This window comes from Juglans regia, chromosome 2 (genome assembly GCF_001411555.2).
Source record: "Juglans regia cultivar Chandler chromosome 2, Walnut 2.0, whole genome shotgun sequence".
Classification (NCBI taxonomy): Eukaryota; Viridiplantae; Streptophyta; class Magnoliopsida; order Fagales; family Juglandaceae; genus Juglans; species Juglans regia.
In genome coordinates this window covers 13,419,607-13,445,012 of record NC_049902.1, presented here as the reverse complement: position 1 = coordinate 13,445,012, position 25,406 = coordinate 13,419,607, and the positions used below count along the sequence as shown (strand labels likewise).

The 25,406-nt window shown below is 36.6% G+C and overlaps 1 protein-coding gene across 5 annotated transcripts in view; it reads right to left on the bottom strand.

Annotated features, from left to right (window-relative positions):
- Window positions 1-419: 419 nt before the first annotated feature.
- The window catches only part of LOC108998007 (molybdenum cofactor sulfurase), a 71,265-nt gene continuing 46,278 nt past the window's right edge, over window positions 420-25,406 (bottom strand). The window contains exons 13-22 of one of the 5 annotated variants that reach the window (XM_018974416.2): window positions 23,966-24,043; window positions 23,738-23,839; window positions 23,430-23,526; window positions 19,639-19,746; window positions 17,954-18,018; window positions 15,888-16,042; window positions 3,207-3,433; window positions 1,648-1,784; window positions 974-1,084; window positions 420-891 (exon numbers count right to left, since the gene is read on the bottom strand). In XM_018974416.2, the coding sequence (XP_018829961.2) occupies window positions 781-891; window positions 974-1,084; window positions 1,648-1,784; window positions 3,207-3,433; window positions 15,888-16,042; window positions 17,954-18,018; window positions 19,639-19,746; window positions 23,430-23,526; window positions 23,738-23,839; window positions 23,966-24,043 (1,191 nt within the window). In that variant the 3' untranslated portion in view covers window positions 420-780. Of the gene's footprint in view, window positions 892-973; window positions 1,085-1,647; window positions 1,785-3,206; window positions 3,434-15,887; window positions 16,043-17,953; window positions 18,019-19,638; window positions 19,747-23,429; window positions 23,527-23,737; window positions 23,840-23,965; window positions 24,044-25,406 lie in introns of those variants that run through there. The other 4 variants (XM_018974417.2, XM_035687527.1, XM_035687526.1 and 1 more) reach the window with 4 other exon arrangements.

Genomic DNA, 25,406 nt, shown 5'->3' with positions numbered 1-25,406 from the left:
AATAAATTCACATACTTTTAAGTGGTGTGCAGAAATATGTGACTTATGTATATAATTTTTCATTCTTAAAATAGTCAGTCAGGAGGGAATTATCAGCTTCTACTTCATTATTTATATATATATATTTATATATTAACCAAAGAGCTATTGGAATTTATTCATAATATTATCAATTACTACTTTTCGCATATTCAAACTTCCCTTTTTAAGTCTAAACCATAAACTATTGACATTATCAATTAGTACTATAAAATATTAATACTTGACCTTAAAGATCGTAATCTTAAACGATGATGCAAATTATCAAAATTGAATAGTTTATTATGCAAGTTGATAGCTTTGATTGTCTATGACTGACTTTATGATGCAAATTGAAAAAAGAGCAACATGGCCAAAAAGTTTCTAGTTTTTATTTTTTTTTATTAAATAGTTTCAATTAATTTTACCACATACAAGACAATTCAAATTTCAAACCATGTGTTTCCTCTACAATTTAAGAGAAGAATATGTATCATCTTCTATCCCATTCTCCTAGCTAGCAAGGAGACTGCAACTGGCTTAAGAATGAATATACTGTATAAACTTGAATACTTTATTTGAATAATTTCTACATAGGACTAGTATTCTATTTCCAACCTTTGCCTCGTATTTTTCTGCAATTCTCTGTAACCACTTAGATTTGTGGATATAACTGTTAATGCCCTCATAAAGTTCCCAAAACAGAACAGTAACACCCCTGTCAGATAGCACGGATACACCTTCCACGCTTATTGTTCAAATTTAAAAGGAATTTGGATGTATTTCCTGTCCTACTTGAAGCCATGGATTAGTTTCCTGCTCTACTTCATCTGCAGTCTCGTATCTTAGCAGAATCCCAAATAGAATCTTCCCCTGCCTCAATGAAAAGGTGCACTAAGAATAGAGAAAAAAAAATCAACCAAGTATCAAAATTCAAATATCTATTCTGGCTGACCTTCACTCTCCTATATGATGCTAAAGTAGCCAAAGGCTCATTTGACTTCTGCATTTTTCCACCTTCATTACCAAGATTAATCATCTGGCAGCGGTTGCATCCACCCAGTGACTGAGAAAAAGAGGCAGGGATGACCAATGAAAAGTTTATGAATCTGAAAAGTGCACACTCTTCATATTCCTTCAGACAATCAAGTATATATATGATTTTGAATGCAATTAATTTTGGCTTCATAAGGTTCCTTGTACTCATTTTAAGATATAACGATATTCTTAGCATTATGAGGTTTATAGCAACAAATAGTTTCCCATCAACAAGATTTTTGTCCCCTTTTTCTGCTAGAAGAATAAAAAAATGAGGCCAAAACATTCACTACCAATAAAACTTGAAAAGCTTTATATCAACTTTTAATGATGTATGCAGCAAGTAAACACTACAAAATGTGAACAAGATTGTGGTAAAATACAAATAAATATTCAATAATAGTAGAAATGGATGCTACAAATTTATTACATTGTATGCAACAAGCATTGTATAAGTGAAGAATTATGGAAAGATGAGATTACAACTTTAATGCTGAACAACATAACAAGGCCAAAGTTTCGTTTATGACAGGAATTAGCTCTCTCTGTTAGGACACACCATGGTTACGGTTCAAAGTTACAAGAACTTACCGTAAAACAGTTGTCTCCAATTTTAAGATTTCTCCATCCATCTTCGGCATATGGTTCACCTCCAGATATGACAAGATTGGGCCGAAATCTCATTGGGTTGACTTCAACTGCAACTCCAAGAGCACTGTTTTTCATGTCTGCTACCGTACGTTTAACAACTCAAAAATATTTCTAAGCACCAAATGATACAAAAGTTCCAAACATAAAAAAAGTCCAGCCATGGAGAATTTTCTATCGCTCAAATTTTAGTATTCTCTTATACAGCTCAGTCTAAAGGAACAATTTTCACTGCATCACAATACATGGGGGGTGGGAGGGTTCCAGTCATATTAGATTTGCATTTGGAGAGGGATCCAGGATCAGATTTTGGCATGATACTTGGTGCGGTAATCCCACCCTCAAGAATGTGTTTTCTTCCTTTTCTAGATTGCTCTCGATTAGGAGGCTTCAGTGTTAGATCTTCTGGACAGCTCTAATGGCTCTTCTCAGTGGAATGTTTGTTTTCTCAGACCTGCCCAGGATTGGGAAATTGGAGCTATTTCTGAGCTTTTCAGCTCGTTATACATTTTGAGCATTGGTAGTATTGAGGTAGACAGGATGCTTTGGAGGCATAATGGAAATAAGTTCACTGTTTGATCATTATACAAGTTTTGTCATATCAAAGCCATATTCTTTTCCTTGGAAATGCATTTGCAGTAAGGTGCCCTCAAAATAGCTTTTTTCGGCTGGACTGCCTCTCTTGGGAAAATCTTGACTATGGAAAACTTGAGAAAGCGTGGACTTATTGATATAGATTGGTGCTACATGTAAAAAAGTGGTGAATTTGTGAATCATTTATTATTGCACTGCATGGTGGCAAGGAGGGTGTTATGGGACAAGATTGTTAGGAGGACTGGACTTGCATTGGCGATGCCTAGGAGGGTGGTGGATCTTTTTACTTGTTGGAAAGGTCTTCAAGGCAACCTCCATGTGGCTGCTGTATGGAGAATGATTCCTTTATGTCTCATGTGATGCATTTGGCTTGAAAGGAATGACCAGAGTTTTGAAGATAGGGAGTGTTCTTTGGATGAACTTAGAGGTTTCTTTTTCCACACCTTATTTCTTTGGGCTTCTGTTATTGAATTCAATGGAACTAGTCTTCAAGATTTTTGTATTATTTTTAGTACCTAACTTGTAACTAGGTGTTCTTTTTCATGTACTTCCTGTGTACTTGGGCAACACCTATTTACTTGACTTGATAAAATTTTAATTTACCTAAAAAAAATATTTTCTGCTAATCCAACTTTTGCCTAATCTTGGCTCGGTCCTAACCAACTTTTAAAATACTTGATATAACTTCTAATCTATAGTAAGAGGTTTCATACTCTATAAAATTCAGGGTAGAGTGTTTCTAGATTGAATGATTAATGCAATACTTCCAAGGGAAGGTATATATTATACATCCTCAAGTAATTTCTAAGTATCCTAGGTGTGCCAAAAAAAGGAGCATTTTCAAAGAAAACTAGAAAGTAACAGATTTAATTGACTCGTACAACAGTCAATACAATACAAATACATACTTGAGCTTAACCTGTCATTGAGGTCAGATACGCTCTCCTTGGATATTAATAAGAACTGAGCCTCATTGACAAAATTCAATCTGCTCTGGACATCTCTACACATTCCCACACATCTGCTATTATTCAAGTAATAATTGGACATTGAACACCGCAACAGACAGCAAGGTCGACCAACTGCTTGGCTAAACCAAATATTTACTTCGTTGTTGTAACTCCGGCCTTCATATCTAACCAGCACAACAATTTGATTGCAACTGTGAGAACTTTATATGACAAAGACAATGTATAAAAGGAATAGAATGCATTTTTTTTATACAATTTTCAGAAAAACCACTGTATTTAAAATAGGGTTGTATGAATGCGTGATACTTCAAATATATTTTAAAACAATGATAAAATTAGAAGGATCATTTTTATCTTTCATTTAAACTTTTTTTGGTTTTAAAATGAGATCGGTAAAATCTAAGATTTCAACACGGGCAACCCTAATATGGTAAGGTGTGTAAATAGGAATATACTATTAGCAAGTTACAGGACGGACAATAAACTGAAAACCTAGAATTTTATATGGCAACTCTGTCATTATGCAGTCGCCATATTACACATCAATGAACAAGGTTGTATAATCGAGAAGTTCAAGAAATTATTTTCCCTACATCATTTGGAATTTCAGTAGCCCCTAAAACTTGTAATGCCTCACTAAGTCCTACATTGGGTGGGAGAAATATGAGAGGCAAATGAGTATAATAAAAGTGGATTCTCTGGCCTTACAATGATTCCTAAGAGTTCTAATCAGAACCATTACTAATCATTTTCAGGTATAAGCTCAGATGTGGCTGAGACTTTCCATGGGTTGTTACAACTGGTATCAGAGTTAAGAGCTTTTTCTGGGTTGTTACATTTGGAATCATAGCCACTTAGTAAGACCAACCATGTGATTTTGGAGCATTGTATAACATGGCCCTGACAAGGTCATCAGGAATTTAAGAGGAGTTTCTCACACCCGATCCCATATTAGGAATATGAATATCCAAAATAGCATATGTAAGTTATAAAAAGCAATCATGGATGCTACGTCCCACATTGACTACTTATTAGGTGAAACTGCGCTTTATACGTGATCATAGGAAAGCTTCAAATTGATTAGTCTTTTTGGGGTTATACCATAGATGTCGCTACCATTTTCCCTGAGTCATTTACATTAGGTGGCAAAGCAATTATAGAGGTGAATAATTATGATAAAGATGCATAGAGTGCCAAGTATTGCATCGGTTCCTTACTAGGTAGAACTAGGTTCTCTTTGATCTTGAATGTTTTGATTTTTGGAGGATCTTTGGTCTAAGAGTACAAAAGTCAAAAGGATATTTATGATTTTTTAATATTATTATTGTTTGGGATTTGAGATGAGATGAAATGAGATGGTTTTAGATGAGTTGAATAAAATATTGTTAGAATATTATTTTTTAATATTATTATTATTTTGAAATTTGAAAAAGTTGAATTGTTTATTATATTTTGTATGGAAATTCAGAAAAATTATAATGATGAGAAGAAATGAGATGGGCTGAGAGTCTTTCTGTATCCAAACGGGGGGATAGTGAAAATGTTTCATCTCATCTCATCATTACAACTTTTCCAAATTTTCACACAAAATATAATAAACAATTCAACTTTTTCAAATCCCAAAACAATAATAATATTAAAAAATAATATTCTAACAATATTTTATTCAACATTCAACTTTTATCTAAAACCATCTCATCTTATCTCACTATCCAAACCGCACCTAATAATTTCTGTTAGAGGACGTGATTGTAATTAGTGTAACCTGCGAGGATATAAATGTCAATTGTATATAGTGTATATATATGATGGTACATCAATGAATAAAGCAAGTATTTGTCCCATGTTTTCTACATGGTGTTAGAGATGCCTGTTGTCGGATGGTGGTAAGTGGTGTACGGTGGTTCATGCCGAAATCGAGTTCACTGTTGTCTAAACTCGTCGGAGTGTTTTCTGGTGTAGTATCTAACTTTTGTGGCCGGATCTAAGCCCCCCAGTGTTTGCAGTTGCTAGATCCGAGTTCACTGTCGTCTTCTAAGCATCCTAGTGGCTTCTCTCTTCGTTGTTGACTGCCCGTAGGTGTTTGAAGTTGTTTCCGGCAAGTTTCCAGTATCGTCTCCGGTACTGGGCACAAGGGGTGAACTCACCGTCATTTTCAGTGATTACCGAGAAGCTTTCCGTCGTCATCGGCTACCGGAAAGGGTCTCTGTCGCCTGGTTGCAGGTATAAGCTATCAAATCCTCGAGTGTGAATAACCAAAACCTGGAATTAGAGTTTATTCCTATCCAAAATAACACCTGTTTGGTAACGAGGATAAGATAATACCCAGATCCCTTATTCTTGGTTAGGATAACCAAATCCATGTTCTTAAGGACAGCAACAGGCCGATACCGATACAGACCCGATATGGATTGATACCGGCCGATATAGACCGATACAGGCCCGATTTCGACCGACCATGTCAAATTGGATTGAATACCTCCTTTGTGAGGATTTCCTTTTATTATATAGGCACAAGCGTGCGTGATACAAGGTTAGAATCAAGCCAAATTTACAGCAATCAAATCTGTTTACAAAAGGAAACTAGGACTATCTACATAATCTGTCTAAGTATGGAACATGATCTGTCTAAGTAAGGAAGTATATATATACAGATTAGGAAAGCTAAATAAGTAAGGTCTTGCTGTCAAACTCCGGGCCGATACAGACTGGTTCCAAGCAGGTACGTGCCTGTTTTGACCGACACAGACCTATTTAGTCCAATACAGAGCCGAAATTTGGTTATTTAGGTTGATTTTTCGGATACTTGAATTGTGTAGAATTATTGGAAATCTGTCATTCTTTATTTGGGGCTGATCTTTAGGAGATTTACAGCTAGCCATTTTGGTTCCACGATTTTAGGGGATTCAGGTAGATGTTAACCGATCCTTTAGATAGCATTTTCCTATTTTACTGTTTTCTGTTTTAAATAGGATTGATTCTATTTTCACTATGTTGTAAATATCCCGAGTAATTAGATGCGAATTATCATCTATTTAAAGGGAATGTAATCTTTTTCATAGGCAAGTGGAATATTCAGTTTTTCCTTCCACAATTCCGCATGGTATCAGAGCATCCTCTGAACTCTAATTCTCCCATATGACCAAATACGATATGGCCACCGAGAGATGCGACTCCACCTCTTCGATCTCCGAAGTCACCACCAGTCAGGAAACCATGGTTTCAGGCAACAACAATTCAAATAGCAGCCTCATGCCCATTACAGGACACAAACTTAATGGGAATAACTATCTCCAATGGTGCCATTCTGTGATGATGTTTATATGCGGGAAGGAAAATGATGATTATCTCTCAGGAGTTGCAACCCAATCAAGCAAGGATGATGCGAAGTTCAAAACGTAGAATTCGGAAAATAACATGGTCATGTCATGGCTCATTAATTCCTAGACAAATGACATTGGAGAAAATTTTCTTCTCTACGGAACAGAGAAGGAGATTTGGGAAGCTGCCAAGGAGATTTGACAGTGACCCAATACTTCAACACACTCAAAAGCTAATGGCAACAGTTGGACTTATTCGAGGAGCACAATTGGAGCTGTCCCGAAGATGGAATCAGGTATAAACAAATTGTTGAAAAGAAAAGAATATACAAATTTATGATTGGATTAAATAAAAATCTCGATGAAGTACAAGGAAGAATCCTAGGATCCAAACCACTGCCAAACATCCGAGAAGCATTTTCAACAGTTCACAGAGAGGAGAGTCGAAAGAAGATAATGATGGGACCTCAAGATTCTACAACAAACCTGGAGAGTTCAGCCCTTGCAGTTCGAGGAAATCCACACAACAACAGTGACAGTAGACCGAAGAAAGGGCGGCCATGGTGTCACCACTGTCGACGTCCTGGTCACTCCAAGGACACCTGCTAGAAAATCCACGATAAACCTGCAGATTGGAAGCCTTCCTGCTTTGCCAACGACAGAGAAGGACAAGGCAATTTCGCCTTGGTAGATGAAAAACTGACACCACCCGAGCCCGGTCTCTTCAGCAAGGAGCAACTAAAATTATTGCAAAAAATGTTCAGCCAATCATCAACAGCCCCTGCCATCACTGTGGTTGGTACCGGTTCTTTGGTGCACAAAGGTAATTTTTTAAGCGCTCTTAATGTTAAAAAGGAGAAGCTAGGTCCATGGATTGTAGACTCAGGAGCATCGGACCATATGACCGGAGATGGAAAATTGTTTTCTACTTATAGTCCTTGTTATGAAAATTTAACAGTTAGGATAGTAGATGGTTCACTCTCAAAGGTGGCTGGTACAAGTTCTGTTAAAATTTCAGAGAACCTAACACTCAACTCAGTTCTCTTAATGCCAAATTTGGATTGCAATTTACTGTCTATTAGTAAACTCACTCGGGATCTCAATTGTGTTACTAAATTTTTCCCAAATATGTGTGAATTTTAGGTCTTGGATTTGGGGAAGACGATTGGCAGTGCTAAGATGTGTTCAGGGCTCTATCTTCTCGAGGTTAATGATCCTCCTCAAGGAACAACTCACAAATCCGAGAGTTTCGTGTCTAGAAGTCAAAGTTCATTTTCTGTCATTCGTTCTAATAATGATAGTGCAATTATGTTGTGGCACTATAGGTTAGGACATCCAAATTTCTTGTATCTCGAGAAACTTTTTCCTTCATTATTCAATAATAAAAATCCAAGTGATTTTCAGTGTGAGATTTGTCAATTTTCAAAACATGTTCACAACTCTTATCCTAACCGACCCTACAAAGCATCCCTACCTTTTTCAATGATTCATAGCGATGTGTGGGGGCCATCGAGGATCAAGAATATTACTGGATCTCGCTGGTTTATATCTTTTATAGATGATCACACTAGACTTACATGGGTACTCCTCATGAAAGAAAAGTCAGAGGCAGGTCAGATTTTCAAAAATATTAACACCATGATCCAAACATAATTCCAAGCAAAAATACAGATTGTGAAAACTGATAATGTCAAAGAATATTTCAAATCCATTCTTGATGATTATCTCTTGAGTCAAGGTTTAGTACACCAAAGTTCCTGTGTCGACTCTCCTCAGCAAAATGAAATTGCCAAAAGAAAAACCGGCACCTACTAGATGTTGCCCACTCCCTCATGTTCTCTACACATGTACCAAAACACTTTAGGGGTGAAGCCATTCTCTCACTGCAGCCTACCTCATAAACAGGATGCCCTCTCGCATTCTCAAATTCCAAACTCCCTGTCAAACTCTACTTCGGTCCTTTCCCAATACTCAACTCATCTCCACTATTCCCTTCAAAGTATTTGGGTGCTCAGCTTTTGTTCATGTTCATCATCAACACCGGGGTAAACTTGATCCTAGAGCCCTAAAGTACATTTTTCTCGGGTACTCTCCAAACCAAAAGGGGTATAAATGCTATTCACCGGTCACTAAAAGATATTATCACTCCATGGATGTCACATTTTTTGAGCAACAACCATATTACCCCAAATTTGATATTCAGGGGGAGAGCAATCTTACACAGGAATACCAGCTTTGGGCCATTTCACCCATCACAAACTCTTGAATCCATTACTCCTCCACATCTCTTCTTAGAATCTCCCCGTGAGACATCAAACCATCGATCTACCAGTTCCTACAAATCCACCTTCGTATCTAGACACTATTCAACCAACAAACAATGATGAGTTGATTACCCATTCATGGAGGAGAAGGAACCAAAAGGACATAGAACAACGAGCATCTCTTGAGCAAATCCAAGAGACTGATCCGAATCCTAGATCAAGTGAAGATTCACCAGGTAACTCTAATCCCAAGACTTCCCATAATGAGTTAACTAATGATGATAGTGATTGTCCTATTGCTATGAGAAAAGGTATGAGATCATGCACAAAACACCCAATATACACATTTGTGTCATATCAGAGACTGTCATCATATTTCAAAACCTTTGTTGCCAGCCTCGACAAAATCCAGGTCCCTAATAACATACAAGAAGCTCTTGATACACTTGAATGGAAGTCTACAGTTTGTGAAGAAATCCGTGCACTAGAAAAGAATGGAACATGGGAGATCACAAAATTACCAATTGGAAAACATCCAGTAGGTTGCAGATGTATATTCACTGTGAAATACAATGAAGATGGAAGTGTTAACCAATTCAAGGCTCGACTGGTAGCGAAGGGATTCACTCAATCATATGGAATCGACTACGAGGAGACATTTACCTCTGTAGCCAAGTTAAACACAGTGCGGGTCCTCCTATCTTTGGCTGCAAATTTAGACTGGCCTCTTCACCAACTAGATGTCAAGAATGCCTTCCTCAATGGAGGCCTAGCTGAAGTATACATGGAAATTCCTCCTGGATTCGAGACACAAGCTACACACAACAAAATCTGCAAACTCAAAAGATCCTTATATGGGCTCAAGCAATCCCCAAGAGCCTGGTTCGAGAGATTCACAAAGGTAGTCAAGAGGCATGGCTATTCTCAATATCAAACAGATCATACACTATTAGTTAAATACTCTCCTAAAGGAAAACTTGCTATCCTCATTGTATATGTGGACGACATCATTCTAACGGGAGATTATGAGGAGGAAATGAGTAGTCTCAAAAGTCTTCTAGCTAAAGAATTCGAAATCAAGGACCTTGGGAATCTCAAATACTTCCTAGGCATGGAAGTAGCATGGTCGACAAAGGGAACCTTGTCTCCCAAAGTAAATACGTTTTGGATCTCTTAAAAGGGACTGGGATGCTCGGATACAAGCCGGTAGATACTCCTATGGATTCAACAACCAAACTAGGAGCCAAGGAAGACAGTGCACCAATGGATAAAGGCTGATATCAAAGACTAGTTGGGAAACTTATATACTTGTCTCACATCCGACCTGATATTGGCTTCTCTGTCAGTATGGTGAGTCAATTCATGAACAATCCCAATGAAGAACATATGAAGGCAGTTTATCGAATTCTACGATACCTAAAGCTAACACCAAGTAAAGGATTATTTTTCGAGAAGACTCAAAGAAGAGATATTGAAGTATTCAGTGATGCGGATTGGGCAGGATCAATACACGATCGAAGGTCAACTTCTAGGTACTACACATATGTATGGGGAAACCTAGTTACATGGCGAAGTAAGAAGCAATCAATTGTGTCAAGAAGCAGTGTAGAAGCTAAATTCAGGGTAATGGCACACGACATCTGTAAAGGAATATGGCTAAGAAGGCTTCTGAAGGAATTAAAGATTTCAGGTGAAGAACCTATGAAGATGTTCTATGACAATTAGTCCGCCATCAGCATTGCAAAGAACCCAGTGCATCATGATAGAACAAAACACTTGGAGATTAATCAACATTTCATAAAGGAAAAAATAGAGGAAGGGATAATCAAGATATTGTAAGTGCCTACATGTCTCCAAACAACCGATATCCTTACTAAGGCTTTGCCAAGAAAGAATTTTGATGATCTGAGTTCCAAGCTGGGCCTAATCAATATTTATTGCCCAGCTTGAGGGAGAGTGTAGAATTATTGGAAATCTATCAGTCATTATTAGGGGCTGATCTTTAGGAGATTTACAGCTAACATTTGATTTGTTAGCCATTTTGGTTCCATGATTTTAGGGGATTCGGGTAGCATGTTACCTGATCCTTTAGATAGTATTTTCCTATTTTATTGTTTTCTATTTTAAATAGGATTGATTCTATTTTCACTAAGTTGTAAATATCCTGAGTATTTAGATGAGAATTATCATCTATTTAAAGGGAACATAATCTTTTTCATAGGAAAGAGGAATATTCAGTTTTTCCTTCCACAATTCTGCAAGTTGGGTTTCTAGTTTTCCAGATCGTATTCCCCGGTTTTTTATAAATGTTTCATACTCTGTGTGAATTTTCTATCTCCGAGTGGAATTGTGATATTTTTCTGCGCCTATGGCAATTAAATTTGAGTCACAGTCGCTTGCACTAAACTTTAATACACCTATGACTTCCATTAAATTGGATGGAAAGAACTATATGCTATGGTCAAAATCTGCTACAATATTTTTGAAAGGCAAGGGACTTTCTAGCCACCTGGTTGATCCAAAACCTGACTCAAATAACTCTACATTTGTTCGATGGGAGCAAGAGGATGCTCAAATCTTGTTCTTGATGTTGACCAGTATTGAGCCTAATATTTGCTCTAATTTGATCCATTTTGACACTGCCCAAGAGGTGTGGAGCCATCTCATCCATATGTATTCGGGTGCTAGGAACACAACCCGTATTTATGAGCTATGTAAGCAGTTCTTTGGGTTGGAACAAGGTATTTGGGTCTGGAAAAGTATTATTCTCAAGTGATGAGCATATGTGAAGAACTCAAGATATATCAACCTATCACTTATGATGTCTCACGTATGCTATAACGCATGAAGAGTTTACTGTTGTTCGGTTCCTTGTTGGTTTAAAACCTAAATACGAGTGCATGTGTTCTCAAATTTTGGCGAGTCCACAACTTCCTTAATTTCCTGATGTGTTCTCCTGACTTCAACGTGCCACGTTATCTGGGCATGGATCTCAGTTGTCCTCTAATCCGGTTAGTGAGAGATCCACTTTGGTTGCCTCTTATGTTGCTCCTGATGGGAGGCCGAGGTGGTATAAGTGCATGTGGGGGACGTGATGCCAGAGGTAATCGCACTTGAGGTTAAGAGCCTTGTAAGTGCATCCATTGTGGTCGCACTAACCATTCGGTGAACTATTGTTGGGATCTACATGGTAGACCATCTGGGTCTGCTAATCAGCCATTTGCCAAGATACTACACCACAGTTAATGAGCTCCATCCCAACTCCTGATATGATTAGTATATTGATTTAGGAGCTAATGAACATTTGACCGGTTTGTTTTTAGCCTTATCTAAGTTAAATACTGTAACATCTCTAAAAAGTGTCACTCTTACTAATGGTTATTTTGCTAAAGTTACAGGCATTGGATCCACTAAGCTCACCGACTCTATATCCTTGCCATTTGTTCTAAATGCTCATAGTTTTCCCTTTAGTTTGTTGTCTATTAGTAAGATTACTCAAAATCTTCAATATTCAATGACTTTTATCCCTCTTCATGTATTTTTTAGGATCTCAAGACGGGGGAACAAGATTGGTATGGGGCATGAAGCTGGTGGTCTATATTATCTTGATGTTCAACAGTCACCCCCTTACATCCCCCTCATCATCTGCTTATGAATTGCACTATCACCTTGGTCACCCCCCCTCTTTCTCTTTTGAAGTGTCAAGTTAGGAATTTGGGAAATGTGTCTCCCTTCTCTTGTGAAGCACGTCAGCTTAGTAAACATCATCGTGTCTTTTGTACCTCGAATTGATAAATGAGCATCGAGTCCTTTTGAATTGGTTCACTCTGATATATGAGGACCAATCAACATTGAATCAAACAAATTTCAGTATTTTGTTACATTTATTGATAACTACTCTCGTGTGACATGGTTGTTTTTTATGAAGACAAGATTTGAACTTCTTTTCATATTCAAAGTGTTCTGGAAAGAAATTAAAACTCAATTTAACAAAAAGGTTCAAGTTTTGCATTCTGATAATGCTAGAGAATATCAATCTAGTGCCTTTGCTTCTTACTTAAGTAATAAAGGAATTGTTTATCAAACATCATGTTCATATACACCCCTATAGAATGGAGTGGCTGAATGCAAAAATTGTCATTTGTTAGATGTAACCCGAGCATTTTGCTACTGCATGTTCCTAAACGTTTTTGGAGTGATGGTGTTCTTATTGCTTGTCACCTTATTAATTGTATGCCTTCATCAGTTCTTGATCGTTCCTCTCCCTTCTCCATCTTGTTTCCTTCATCTTTGCCATTTTCTCTTCCACCAAAAATCTTGGGATTTGTTTGCTATGTTCATAACCTTGGCCCAGGCTTTGACAAACTTGATCCCCGTTCTACCAAGTCTCTTCGTTGGTTATTCCCGAACTCAAAAAGGATATCGCTGCTATAGTCATCTTCTTAGACGCTACTTCACGAGTGCTAATGTTACCTTCTTTGAGTCCATATCCTATTTTTCGAACACATCTTCAAGTGTTGAGTGTGATCCTCCACCATTACCTACTCTTATACCTATCTCCTTCACACTCACCCAACCCTCCTCAGTCCCTCCCCCAGTTCCTTACAGGTTTACTCGCGTCGCTTGCAGCCGTCGACTCCCATGGCCCCACCAGCCGTGTCGCCATCTTCAGATCCTGAGTTGCCTAGTACTTCAGACTCTCCACCTATTGCTCTCCGCAAAGGTAATCGTTCTTATGTTACACAACATCCAATTAGCCAATTTGTTTCATATCATGCCTTATCTCCATCATTCTCATGTTTAACATCTCAACTTTCAAAACTTTCTGTTCCTAAGATAGTTCAAGATGCTTTATCTGATCTGGGATGGAGGACAACTATGAAAAATGAAATGGATGCCCTTCACCACAACGGGACATGGGATCTTGTTCCACTACCACCTGGTAAACAACCTGTTAGGTGTAAATGGGTATATACAATCAAATTCCATCCAGATGGTTCTATGGAACATCTGAAAGCCTGCTTGGTTGCAAAGGGCTACACTCCAACCTATGGCATTGATTATGGGGAGACATTCTCCCCAGTTGCCAAAACCTCTTCTGTTCGAGTGTTGATATCTCTTGCTACTAATTTAGACTGGCCCTTATTTTAGCTGGATGTTAAAAATGCATTTCTACATGGCGACTTGCATGAGAAAATTTATATGGAGCAACCACTTGGGTTTGTTGCTCAGGGAGAGTATCGAGGTACCGTATGCAAGTTAAAGAAGACATTATATGGTTTGAAACAATCTCATCGAGTATGGTTTGAGAGGTTCTCTAATGCTGTATTAACATTTGGCCTTCATAAATGCCAAACAGACCACTTGGTATTTCACTTACATAATGATGCAAGTCACATCTATTGGTTGTATATGTGGATGACATTGTAATTACTGGAAGTGACTCTGCTAGAATTGCAAGACTAAAATAGTTTTATATGATCAGTTTCAGACAAAAGACTTGGACAAACTTAGATATTTCCTTGGAATTGAAGTGAGTAGATCTAAAAAAAGTATCAACCTATCTCAGAGGAAATATGTTGTAGCACTCCAATAGAAGACCCAAACCACATAGCCTATACTCCAAAAGAACTAGTCAATGATACAATTGGAGCCCCATTGAAACCTTATAAAGAGCAATAACTTCTCATTCCTAAATAGTGTGAGATATCATTCACCACCTACCCTTATCCTTATCATATGGGGGGGTATCACATATGTACTTAACCTTTTGGAAGAAACTGGCATGTTAGGTGCACGACCTATTGACACTCCTATGGACCCAAATTGTACATTCTTGAAAGAGGGAGTTGTTTATAGATCCAACTAGGTATCAAAGACTTGTTGGGAAATTAAATTATCTCACTATCATTGGACTGGACATCTCTTATGCAGTGAGTGTACTGAGTCAGTTTTTACAAACGCCACGAGTCTCACATTGGGATGCTGCAATTGATATTCTTCGTTATCTTAAGCAAGCTCTTGGCCTTGGCTTGTTGTATCGACCAAATGGACATCTCAAAGTTGAAGCCTTTTCAGATGCTGATTAGGCAGGATCTCCTTTAGATAGAAGATCTACTACTGGATATTATACCTTTGTGGAATGTAACTTGGTTACATGGAAGAGTAAGAAACAAGCAGTAGTAGCTTGGTCTAGTGCAGAAGCCGAATACAGGGCAATGGATCACACTACTAGTGAACTGACATGGCTGCAACACTTCTTACGAGAGATTGGGTTTCCAACTCCTGTTCCTCTTTAGCTATTTTGTGATAATCAAGCTGCAGTGCATATTGCCTCTAATCATGTGTTCCATGAGAGGACTAAACACAGAGATTGATTGTCACTTCATTCGCGATAAGATACTAAGTGGTGACATTTCTACACCTTTTGTGAAGTCTGATGATCAACTCACAGATATGTTCACTAAGTCATTGTGTTGTAGTCATTTAAAGCTTATTTGGTTAAAGTTGGGTTTATATGATATATATGCTCCAGCTTGAGGGAGAGTGTTAAAGGGCATAGTTGTAATTAATGTAACCTGTGAGGGTATAAATGTCAATTGTATGTAGTGTATATATATGATGTACATCAATGAATAAAGCAAGTATTTGTCCCATGTGTTTCTACAAATGAGTTCCATTTGTGACATTGACTAGTCATTTTGAAATAGGCAAAGATGTGAATCTGGCTTTTTGTGGATCGTTACAAAACTTAAATAACTAAATCTAATTGTGGTTCCTTTGATAGTATTAAAATAAAGGTTAAAAGGAAATTCAACTTTGTCCGGATTAGGAAACTAGTTCAGATGGCAAAGTTGCCAGATTAGGAAATTGGTTGGATTAGAAAAGTTTTTGGATCAGGAAAGTGCTTGGATTAAGAAACCTATGCTTGTGATAATTGCTTTTTAATTGAACTAGAAATAGGAAATATAACTTTTTTTTATCAATAAACAAAAGAAATAGGAAATATAACTAGCATGTATATCATATCTCACCTCTGGCCATGTATATGAAAGTCTTCTCCAGTACCACCATTACATATATTTGATTTAAGGTTAATCTGCAGTCTCTCTTTGCAACGTGGTGACTCTACAAACAGTATTCCTTGATGGAGATCAATTGAAGTACTTATAAGGCACATTTCAGGAACCTAAAAAACCAAGTCATACAGATTAAAATTTAATCTGAAATATCTAACAATGAGAAATGGAAGTCTTTCAAGTAAATAGTTATTATATGTCAAACAACAATTACTTTTCGATGGAATATCTAACAATGCACAATGCAGGATGACAACCCTAATAGCATCATCTATCCTACCCAGATTTTCCAGTTCAACATGTCAACAAAGATGAGATCTTTCATCTAAAACTAAGTCATTAATGTTCACCGACAAAGCTTCAATGATCACAAAAGGTGAAGATACATGAAGTCAAGTGGTACATAACTGATATAAAAAAAAAAAACATGGCAAACATAAGACAATCTTGTTCACAGAACTTGTGGACTTAGCATTCAGTGCATGACAGAAAACTGGGGAAATATGCCATTTCTTTCTGTCAATTCTGTAGCTTGATGTAACAAAAATAATTAATAATAAGAATAATAGTGAGCAACACTTTGATAACCTCCAAATACGCTGTCACTATATACATAATAATTATGCTAATGATATTAGATGCTAAATACATCTTTAGTCAACACTTGGGGCTTGTTTGGATATTTAAAATATCTCAATATATCTGTGAATAGTAGTAAAATGAGTTAATATGTTTTATTGGGTTTTGGGAAAGGAGAGAAAAAATTGAATAAAAATATTATAAAGTTAAAAAAGTAATTTGAATATTATTTTTGTTTTGAAATTTGAAAAAGTTGTATTGTCTTTTGTGTTTCTTTTTTTGGAGTTTGGGACAGTGGTAATGATTAGATGAAAAAGTTGAAGATTTGAAATTGAAAGCGTTTTGTATTTGAGTGATATTTGAGAAGGAAATATATGATAATATCTGAGAATACTTGAGAATAGTTGTGTTGCCAAACCCACCCTTAGACCTCTTAATATACCTTGGTGGAGGTTTAAGCAAGTTAAGAACAACGAAAAAAAAGGATCATTGGCCAGTCAGAAGATTCTTTACGTAAACATTCTCCTTGCAAATTAGACTTGTAATGCTTGTATGGCTCGTTTTAGTCATTAATGCAGTGTCCAATGCTGAAAGATCATAGAGATTTAAAACAGTAATTTAAGCTGCATGCCAATGCAACTTGGCCAATCAAGGCGCAGAAGTGTCAGGCCTTGTCAGTGTTAGTGAGTTGTTTGCCTCTGGTGCCTAGGTGAGCACATGGAGAATTTTCAGGTGCATGAGGCAAGGGCCTCCATAAAATCCCCCTTATTTTGCAGCTGAAATAGTCCCCCATTGAATGGCTGTTTATGGTTCAATAGGAGGATAGTTTTGTCCACTCAGAAAGTGGTGTTGATGCCTCCACTCAAACTAAACCAATAGCCAAGAAATAACTGCAAAAAGAACCATAACAACAACCAAAACTTGAAGACCCTTTTATTGGGACGACAACCAGGTAACTAACCCCTTATTTTTTGTGCATTTTCCCCTCTATCCCTCTCTCCCCTCCCAAGACCACACCACAAGTGGTATTTCACTCTCTAACTCCATTGTAAAAATCTCAGTACAATTTGATGGTATTGTTCTTCAAGACCTATTAAAATGTCCAATTTTCTCCCACCTGTAATCTAAAACATATATAATTATAAGTACACTTCTTTTGATTTTTCACTTCAATTAAATTATAAAGAAACTTCAGCACGTTCTATAAAAGAACAATTGAATTAGTTTATTCCACTATACTGAAGTTTGAATATTCTATGTATACAGCTTACAATTATGAACTGGTGTCTTCATTACTCAGGTGATAACTTTCTATCATGTCAATCCTGGGGCAATACAAGGACTAGGCACCTCAAGGTCACCAATCACCTTTGATATTGCTTGTTTGAAACTAGCTATATATAAAACCGTATACCCACTAAAAGAAAAAAAAAAAAAATCACCTTCTTCTGTGTAAGAATATCACCAGTTAAGCTTTTAAGAAGCCATTCACGATCATATTGCAGACCTGCTCAAAATTCACAGATGTACAGTTGAAAATATTGCTCAAACTAATTGCATGGTAACTTAACAACAGTCATGGATACCAAAGCCAAAATGCTCATTTCAAACCATGAAACACAGAAACGGTATGCGCATTGATATATATGAATGCTAAAGGAATAAGAAAGAGATATACATTACATAATTACCTTTATGGCACAGACGTGATAAAAATATGCATAAATATACATGTACACAGAAACACACACACACAAACATAGACAAATAAAAAACAGATGCATCTAATCCTCAAATATAATTTTTTTTTTCACATATATAAACTCTCAATTTTGTAACTTATTGTAGATAAATAAAGCAAGGAACTATTCATTAAAAAAGGGCATCAGTCACACCGAAAGTGTCAAATACGTCATAAACCCTATTACACGCCACACTTTATAGAGGAAACACTTCATACAAATAAAAGTCTGTCAAATAAGCACAAGAAGGTTTGAGGGGTGAGATGAGAATTTTGTGTTTTATTTGAAAGTTTAAAATATTGTATTTTAATATTATTATTGTTTTGAGATTTGAAAAAGGTGAATTGAGATTTGAAAAAGTTGAATTGTTTATTATATTTTATATGGGGATTTGAAAAAGGTGTAATGATGAGATGAGAATTTTGTGTGTCATCCCACCCCCCAAACATTTTCATTTTCAAAAAAACTAGTACCTATTACACACATACCAGTGTATCAGACGAGTATACATACTAAAGATTTCAGAGAATTAAAATACTACACCCTGAAAAGATTGGGAAGAGATTGGTGATCTTATAATTAATTATAGTTCGGTTTTAAAATAAGATCAATCTGACTGTATAAATCTGCTAGGACTATGATTCTTTACTACTCTATTCCATTCTTATTCAGTCCAAGATTAGGATGCTTTGGAAAGATTTGAAAGCCATTCTCTTTTTGTCACTTTTAATGGTGGTACTCTCAAAGTTGGAGGTTAAAGAAGATAGGAATTCAATCATGAATTAGAAGAGAGGAGACCAAAAGTGCAAGGAATCCCATTTTCTTCATTGAATTCAAAGACAGTGGCTGGTTGAAGAGGACAGCTGAGGGAATGAAGTACCTGAGGGTACTGCAGGAAATGAATGGGAAAACAGCTCCCTGTCAGGGTGGTTCTCATAAAGGATTTTCTTCTTGTTCGAGTCGGTGAAAGAGGATGCTATGAACTATAACAAATTCGGATAAAAAATGTTGAATACCAGAAATAAAAGGATGAGTACTGCAACTGTATAGAAGCGTAATATTTCACTAGATAACCTGTATAATGCACAATTTGCAAAAAATTTATACTGCCTGATTATTATCAAAATCCAAAGTGATGTGTGAGCATTAAAAGATTTCATTGTTAGCAGTGACAAATGGACAGAAATTAATGTAAATGATATACAAGTTAGCAATAAAATTAAATATGTCATTTCTCATTGAAATATAAAAACCCAAGGTACTCAACAAATGGCTTTACCATACCATGAAAAAATAAGTAAATGATATCCCATCTTAATATGAAGAAATCAATGGTGTATCGCACATAAATCAAAAAAAGGAAGAATTCTTATAGTGTCTAGTACCAGTACTACTCAGAGGCCAACTTGCTGCACTGAATCCTGCACATGATTTTATTGGGTAGATAGTAATGGACTTGAGGCAGACACCACCAGCCAAGAGTTTTCCAGGACCTGAAATTTATAATGCAGATGTCAGATACACCGATAATGCATTAAGTAGCATGGTGTTTCTGTCCATTAGAATCAACAGTAAGTGCCTGTTTGGATTTGAGTTTGGGCACTTACAAAGTGATTTTAACAGCCTAAAAGTTCTTTTAAAGAAAAAATGGTATGTTTGATAAATTCATAAAAAGTGATTTAAGCACCTAAAAAAGTCCACCTTTTTATAAGCACCAAATTCAATCTTTTGTTGAAAAGCTCCTAGAGATAACGCTACATTTTTTAAAAACTACCGCAATTAACTTTAAAAGTGCTTTTAGGTGCATGTTTACCAAACAGTAAACAACTTTTAAAGTAAAGCTTTACAATTAAAAACTCTATACCATATAGACAGCTTGTTTCCAACTGCAATCCCAAACTGGCACTAAAAGTCTATTAAAAAAAGGCTGCATTGCTTGATTATACATCAATTATACAAATACCATTGGCAGAAATAAGAAATAAAATGGTGAGACGGAATAAGTAGTGCAAAACTGATGACAGCACCAACAACTAACAAAGAAAAGGATTTTCTTTAAAACTAAGTATAAATCAGGCACAGAAACAAAGCTGTAGTCCCCGCCCCTTAATATTAGAACTTATTACAGCCCAAGAAGTAAAACCCAAGAAGTAAAACACAAACAAAGGCTCAACATGTCAGGTTTGAAAAACCCAATGTAAAACTTTCTATTTCTTAAATTACCCCTTTGACGGGAAAATCTTCAAATCTTCTGCAACCAAATCACTAAATGACTTTTCCAAGTTTTTTTTTATTGGCACCAGGTGTCCAAGAACAAAGTCTTAACTAATCCATGGGGTGCACAAGCCCTCGGCAAGGAATTTCCCGCAAGTGCACCTCGGGTAATTCAAGGGAAAGTTCCCCCAATCTGATGGCCCCTAGAAATTGTTTGCACCTAAGAGGATTTGAACCTTAGACCTGGAGGGGACTTTTCAAGTTTTGAGAGCAAGTTTTGGTAATTTATCACTTCCACTTCAGAAGATGTGCATTAAAATGCACGAATTTCTTAAAAAAAGTTTGAATCACCAATGGTACTAAAAAGATGAAACATGCAAATTGTGGAAGCGGAATATTGATCTCACTATGACATGGACTTTTAATGCAGGTTATTTTTTTCTTTCTTCTTTTTCTTGGATAAGCAAGCTAAATCTTATTAAGACGAAAGAAAGTGGTACCCCAGTACATAAGTATAAAAGAGATCGACCTAACTAGCAAAAGAATTAACATAGCTTACTTCATGGGCTAAGAAAATCTTGCAAATTATAAGTAGGAGGCCACTTAAAACTATAGTAGTCAATGCCAGCCGTCCATAAAATACCAAAATATCTCAGGAAGCTACACTTGTGTATCAATACTGTGGACACATAAGTCAATAAACACTAGATTTTACTAGAAGATGTTATTAAAAGTGAATTTTATTTGGATGTGAGCAAACAAGTATGCTTGAGTGAGCAATCATTTGTACTTATGCAATAGAAAAGTACATGACATGTGATAAAAACATAAGCCAAAAATGACTCCAAGTTCTTAATATGAATATGTGTGTCCATGCTACACAACAATTAGCTATCACCTCATTTGCTTTTTGATACCTAAGGTAAATAATGTGTGCCCACACATCATTCCAAAACGAGTCTTGAAACCCTACCCATCGCATATCTAGTAAAGTGGAAGAAATCCCCTTACCCGTACCCATCACAGATCATTCCATACCTTGCATCTACACCGGCTAGAGGCTCTCTTTCTCACAGGCATATCACTATTTTAAGAGTTCTGTTAAAGAAAATTGAGTTTCTCACTCACAACCCAACTTCGGCAGCTGGAAAACACACCTTTGACCACTTCACAAGACGGAACTTATGCTCCTCTGCATAAGAAATGACATCTTATGCTCTCACATGCTATAGAAAGGCAAACTGGACTGTGCTCTTGATCAACGTACTTCTACTACATCTACATAAATACAACAGTTTCCAGCCAACCAGACTATAATTCCTCGGATTGAGATAAAAAGTGATGAACGGGATCCTACATTGCATGGGAGGGTGTTCTTACCCTTTAGAATGGTTGCAAGAGGCTTCAATTGTAACATGGATTAGTCCTTTAAGAGTATATGCCCAAGTGTGGATTGGGCTACTCTTAAGTCATTAGAAATGGTATCGGAGTAGTTCCAGTCAAAAGGGTGAGACTTGAGCATGCCACCTATACTTCGAATGAAGTCCAGGCAGTGGCAATAGAATCCTACATTGCTTGGGAGGGAGAAATCTGTACCCTTTATATGATTTCAAAGGCTCCAATTGCAACATTTGCTAGTTCTTTTAGATTACAAGCCCAGATGTGGCTTGAGTTTAACTTGGTTTGTTACAAAGACAATGCTTCATCTTCTCAATAATACCATCCCAAAGGGCTTTGACTTAAGGGAGCTCTTAGGGGAAGGCCAAGATAGGTCATGGGTATAGTAGAAACCTTACCCCCAAGGACATCTACTAAACCAGCGACATTCTCAACTCTAGCAATCAGAAGCAATTTTGACATGGTCATGTTCACCTTCAAACAGATACTACTTCAAAACATAGGAATAAATAGCATAAGAAGCAGAAGTGGTCATTGTTGGCCTCACAATAGACAAAAATGTCATCTGCAAACAATAGATGAGAGATTCTAACCCTGTTCCATTCTTGGAGTCCATTGAAAAGCCCAATAAGAGATCCTTGTGCACCATAGCAATGATGACTTGGAAACGGTGCTAGCCTACAAAATTTTTCTATGACTTGCACCTGGCAGCCCAAGACTTCATACAATGATTTGTGATGTTATATCTATACTCAAGTGAGATATCTCAAAGATTTTAAGAGGAAGTACTGTAATAAAACATTATAGATGGGAAAATTAGGTTTGTTAAAGGAGGAATGGCAAAAAAACCGGTGGCACGTTAATAACTATATGGGCCAAAAACATCACTATAAGGGGTTAAAAATAGCAATTTTTCAGTTCCATCATCAATGTCAACATCATGTTAATCCTATTTGGTACCATCCTCTATTGACAATCCAGTAGACCAAGGACTATAGCAATAATCTTATCGAACCCTTGATGTTTGAAGTATCCATTAAAATAGGTTGCCTGTGATTTTGTTGTCTCCCCTTCAAGCAATAGGTCAATCAGGCTTCAATATCTCCATCTCAGTTCTATATTTGAGAGAGAGACAACAATTGATATCTCTCCATCTCAGTTATATATTTGTACATCTCACCACAATTTAAGATCACCTATATTTCAGTTTGTGTTACTAGTAATGTTGAAGTGTAATTGTCACTTTCAGGAACCAAAACACTCATAATGCCATCTAGTTCTATGCACATCCTAAAAGATGCTTCATCCCAGTTAAGAAGTTTGGCAGAAGAAGCTCAAATCTAGAATATTTTTTATGTATCGTCTAGGGGAATAAGCACGACAGGAATGGCCATAAAACCTACATACCATTTTTATCTTCGTAAGAGAGCCCATAGTGTGACAATATAATTATAACTCACAAACAATTAAAAGAACACTAGAACTTTGATGCCCAGAAGGGTTTGGATCTGAACTAAATTTCAATTCAATAGGAGTAGAGCATGAAGCAGCACAAAAAGGTAACCTTCATCTGGAAAGGAGCTGGGCCTCTCTCTCAAGTGATACCTTCCAATTTGATTTGGCAATGACACAAAGGAAGTTCTCACAAAATCAATAAATTTCTGCATAATAAAACAGGAAAAGGAAAATAAGACTCGAAAGAAAGTGCCAACAAAATATAGGAAAAATTTATGATTTATAACAGTACCCACATCCGCAATAAGTAAGCCATCTGTTGAAATTTCAAAGAAACACTCCTCCATCAAATGAAAGGAATGCAGAGCATGAGAGTTTTTTCTTCTCAAAAATTTGATTCAGAATAGAGAAATCTACCTTGGCATCTTCATATGTTGACATATAACCAAAGGACACTCTTACAGCTCCTGCAGGTTTTCCATTAACCACGTCATAGTCATCCCAGCAAACATGGCCAGCCTAAGCTCAAAAGTCCAACCATTAACGATGTATCAGAAACTTTCAACAAGCCGAGATATGCAATGGAGTCATTAATGCATGAAGATAGGAAGTATTAGCCAAAAATAGAAAAATAACAACCAATACCTCAATATTTGAAAGAAGATCCGAGTGAGACAAGCCAAGATATTTTGCACATGCCCCAGGATTGCAAAAACATCCTGTCTACATACGAAAGCATGCAAAAAGATACCAATCAATTTTCTCTTAAAATATGAGAATTTAAATCACTTGTTTCATTTTGCTCCACCCATAGTACCAAGAAATAGATGAATATTAGTATAACGTCCATTATACATTCAAACTTGTTAGCAATACAAACATATAAAAACATAACACAATGTATAATCAACATCTATATTTAGGGGCAGTGGAAATGTCCATCAGATTATGCTTAAGGCTTGACAACATAAAGCAACAAAAGAAAAGGTCTTTAAAAGTTGTATTAGAACCAATTATTTGGTGAGCATACTATGATGCAAGAACAGAATAATAAAAGTAAAAAAAAAAAAAAATACAACACAATAGCAATGCTATGAAAGTAAAAAAAAAAAAAGAAGAAGATATCAACAGATGGAAATAGGCATATATGAAATGCGAAAATCATGGAATGACTACAAAAAGCTTGCACACTGCCACAGTGCCGCTGGTATGTGCAAGAGAATATTTAATAATATATAACAAATAGCATACTAAATAAAGAGCCATAGTCAACATGCTACGCGGATTGGTGGAAAATAGTGAGAATAAAACTATTAGTAGAACAATCAATAAATCTAGAGTACTTATGAGAAATGTATCAGAATAAAAACTACAGATCATACTAGCCTTCTTTCATTCATCTAGGACAGCTCATCCTTCTTGCTCTCTTCCTATTTCTCTCTTGAAGTTGAATAAAACATATAGATCATTTCTAGCCTGTTAAATTTTGGGACCATCTAGCATAAAAAGGTGGTGAAGTCGTCTTGCTCTTCCTCTTCATTGAGGCCCATCTCACATTGAGATCTTGTACCACATCAAGCAGGTTTTTTTTTTTTTTTGCAGGCAATAATCGTCCTGCAGCTCAAATTTCATCAGATTCTTACTCTTCTTGCTCAGATCCGTTGTTTGCAAAGAGAGAGAGAGAGAGTTTGATTAGACCTATATGACTTTGGGTAATAGACATGGATGTGGTATGGGTATGTGCTGCCAAATATATAGAAATGGCTAAGGGTCGTAGTACCAGTGTTTTAAATTTCGTACCGTACCGGCCGGTACGGCCAAAATTTTTCGTTTTGGCCATCCGGCCGGTACAGATACTATATCTATTCCGTACCGGCTAAAATACCGGCCATACCAGCCATACCGGACTAAATTTCGGCCTGTACCGGCCTATATTTCGGCCGATATTTCGGCCTATTTTTTTTTTTTTTTTCGTTTTTTCAGACTACAAACTTATTTTTTAACCCCTAATTCAGATTAGACTATTTATAATTTTTATATATATGTATTTATATATAATTTATTTATATATAGACTCTTATTTTGG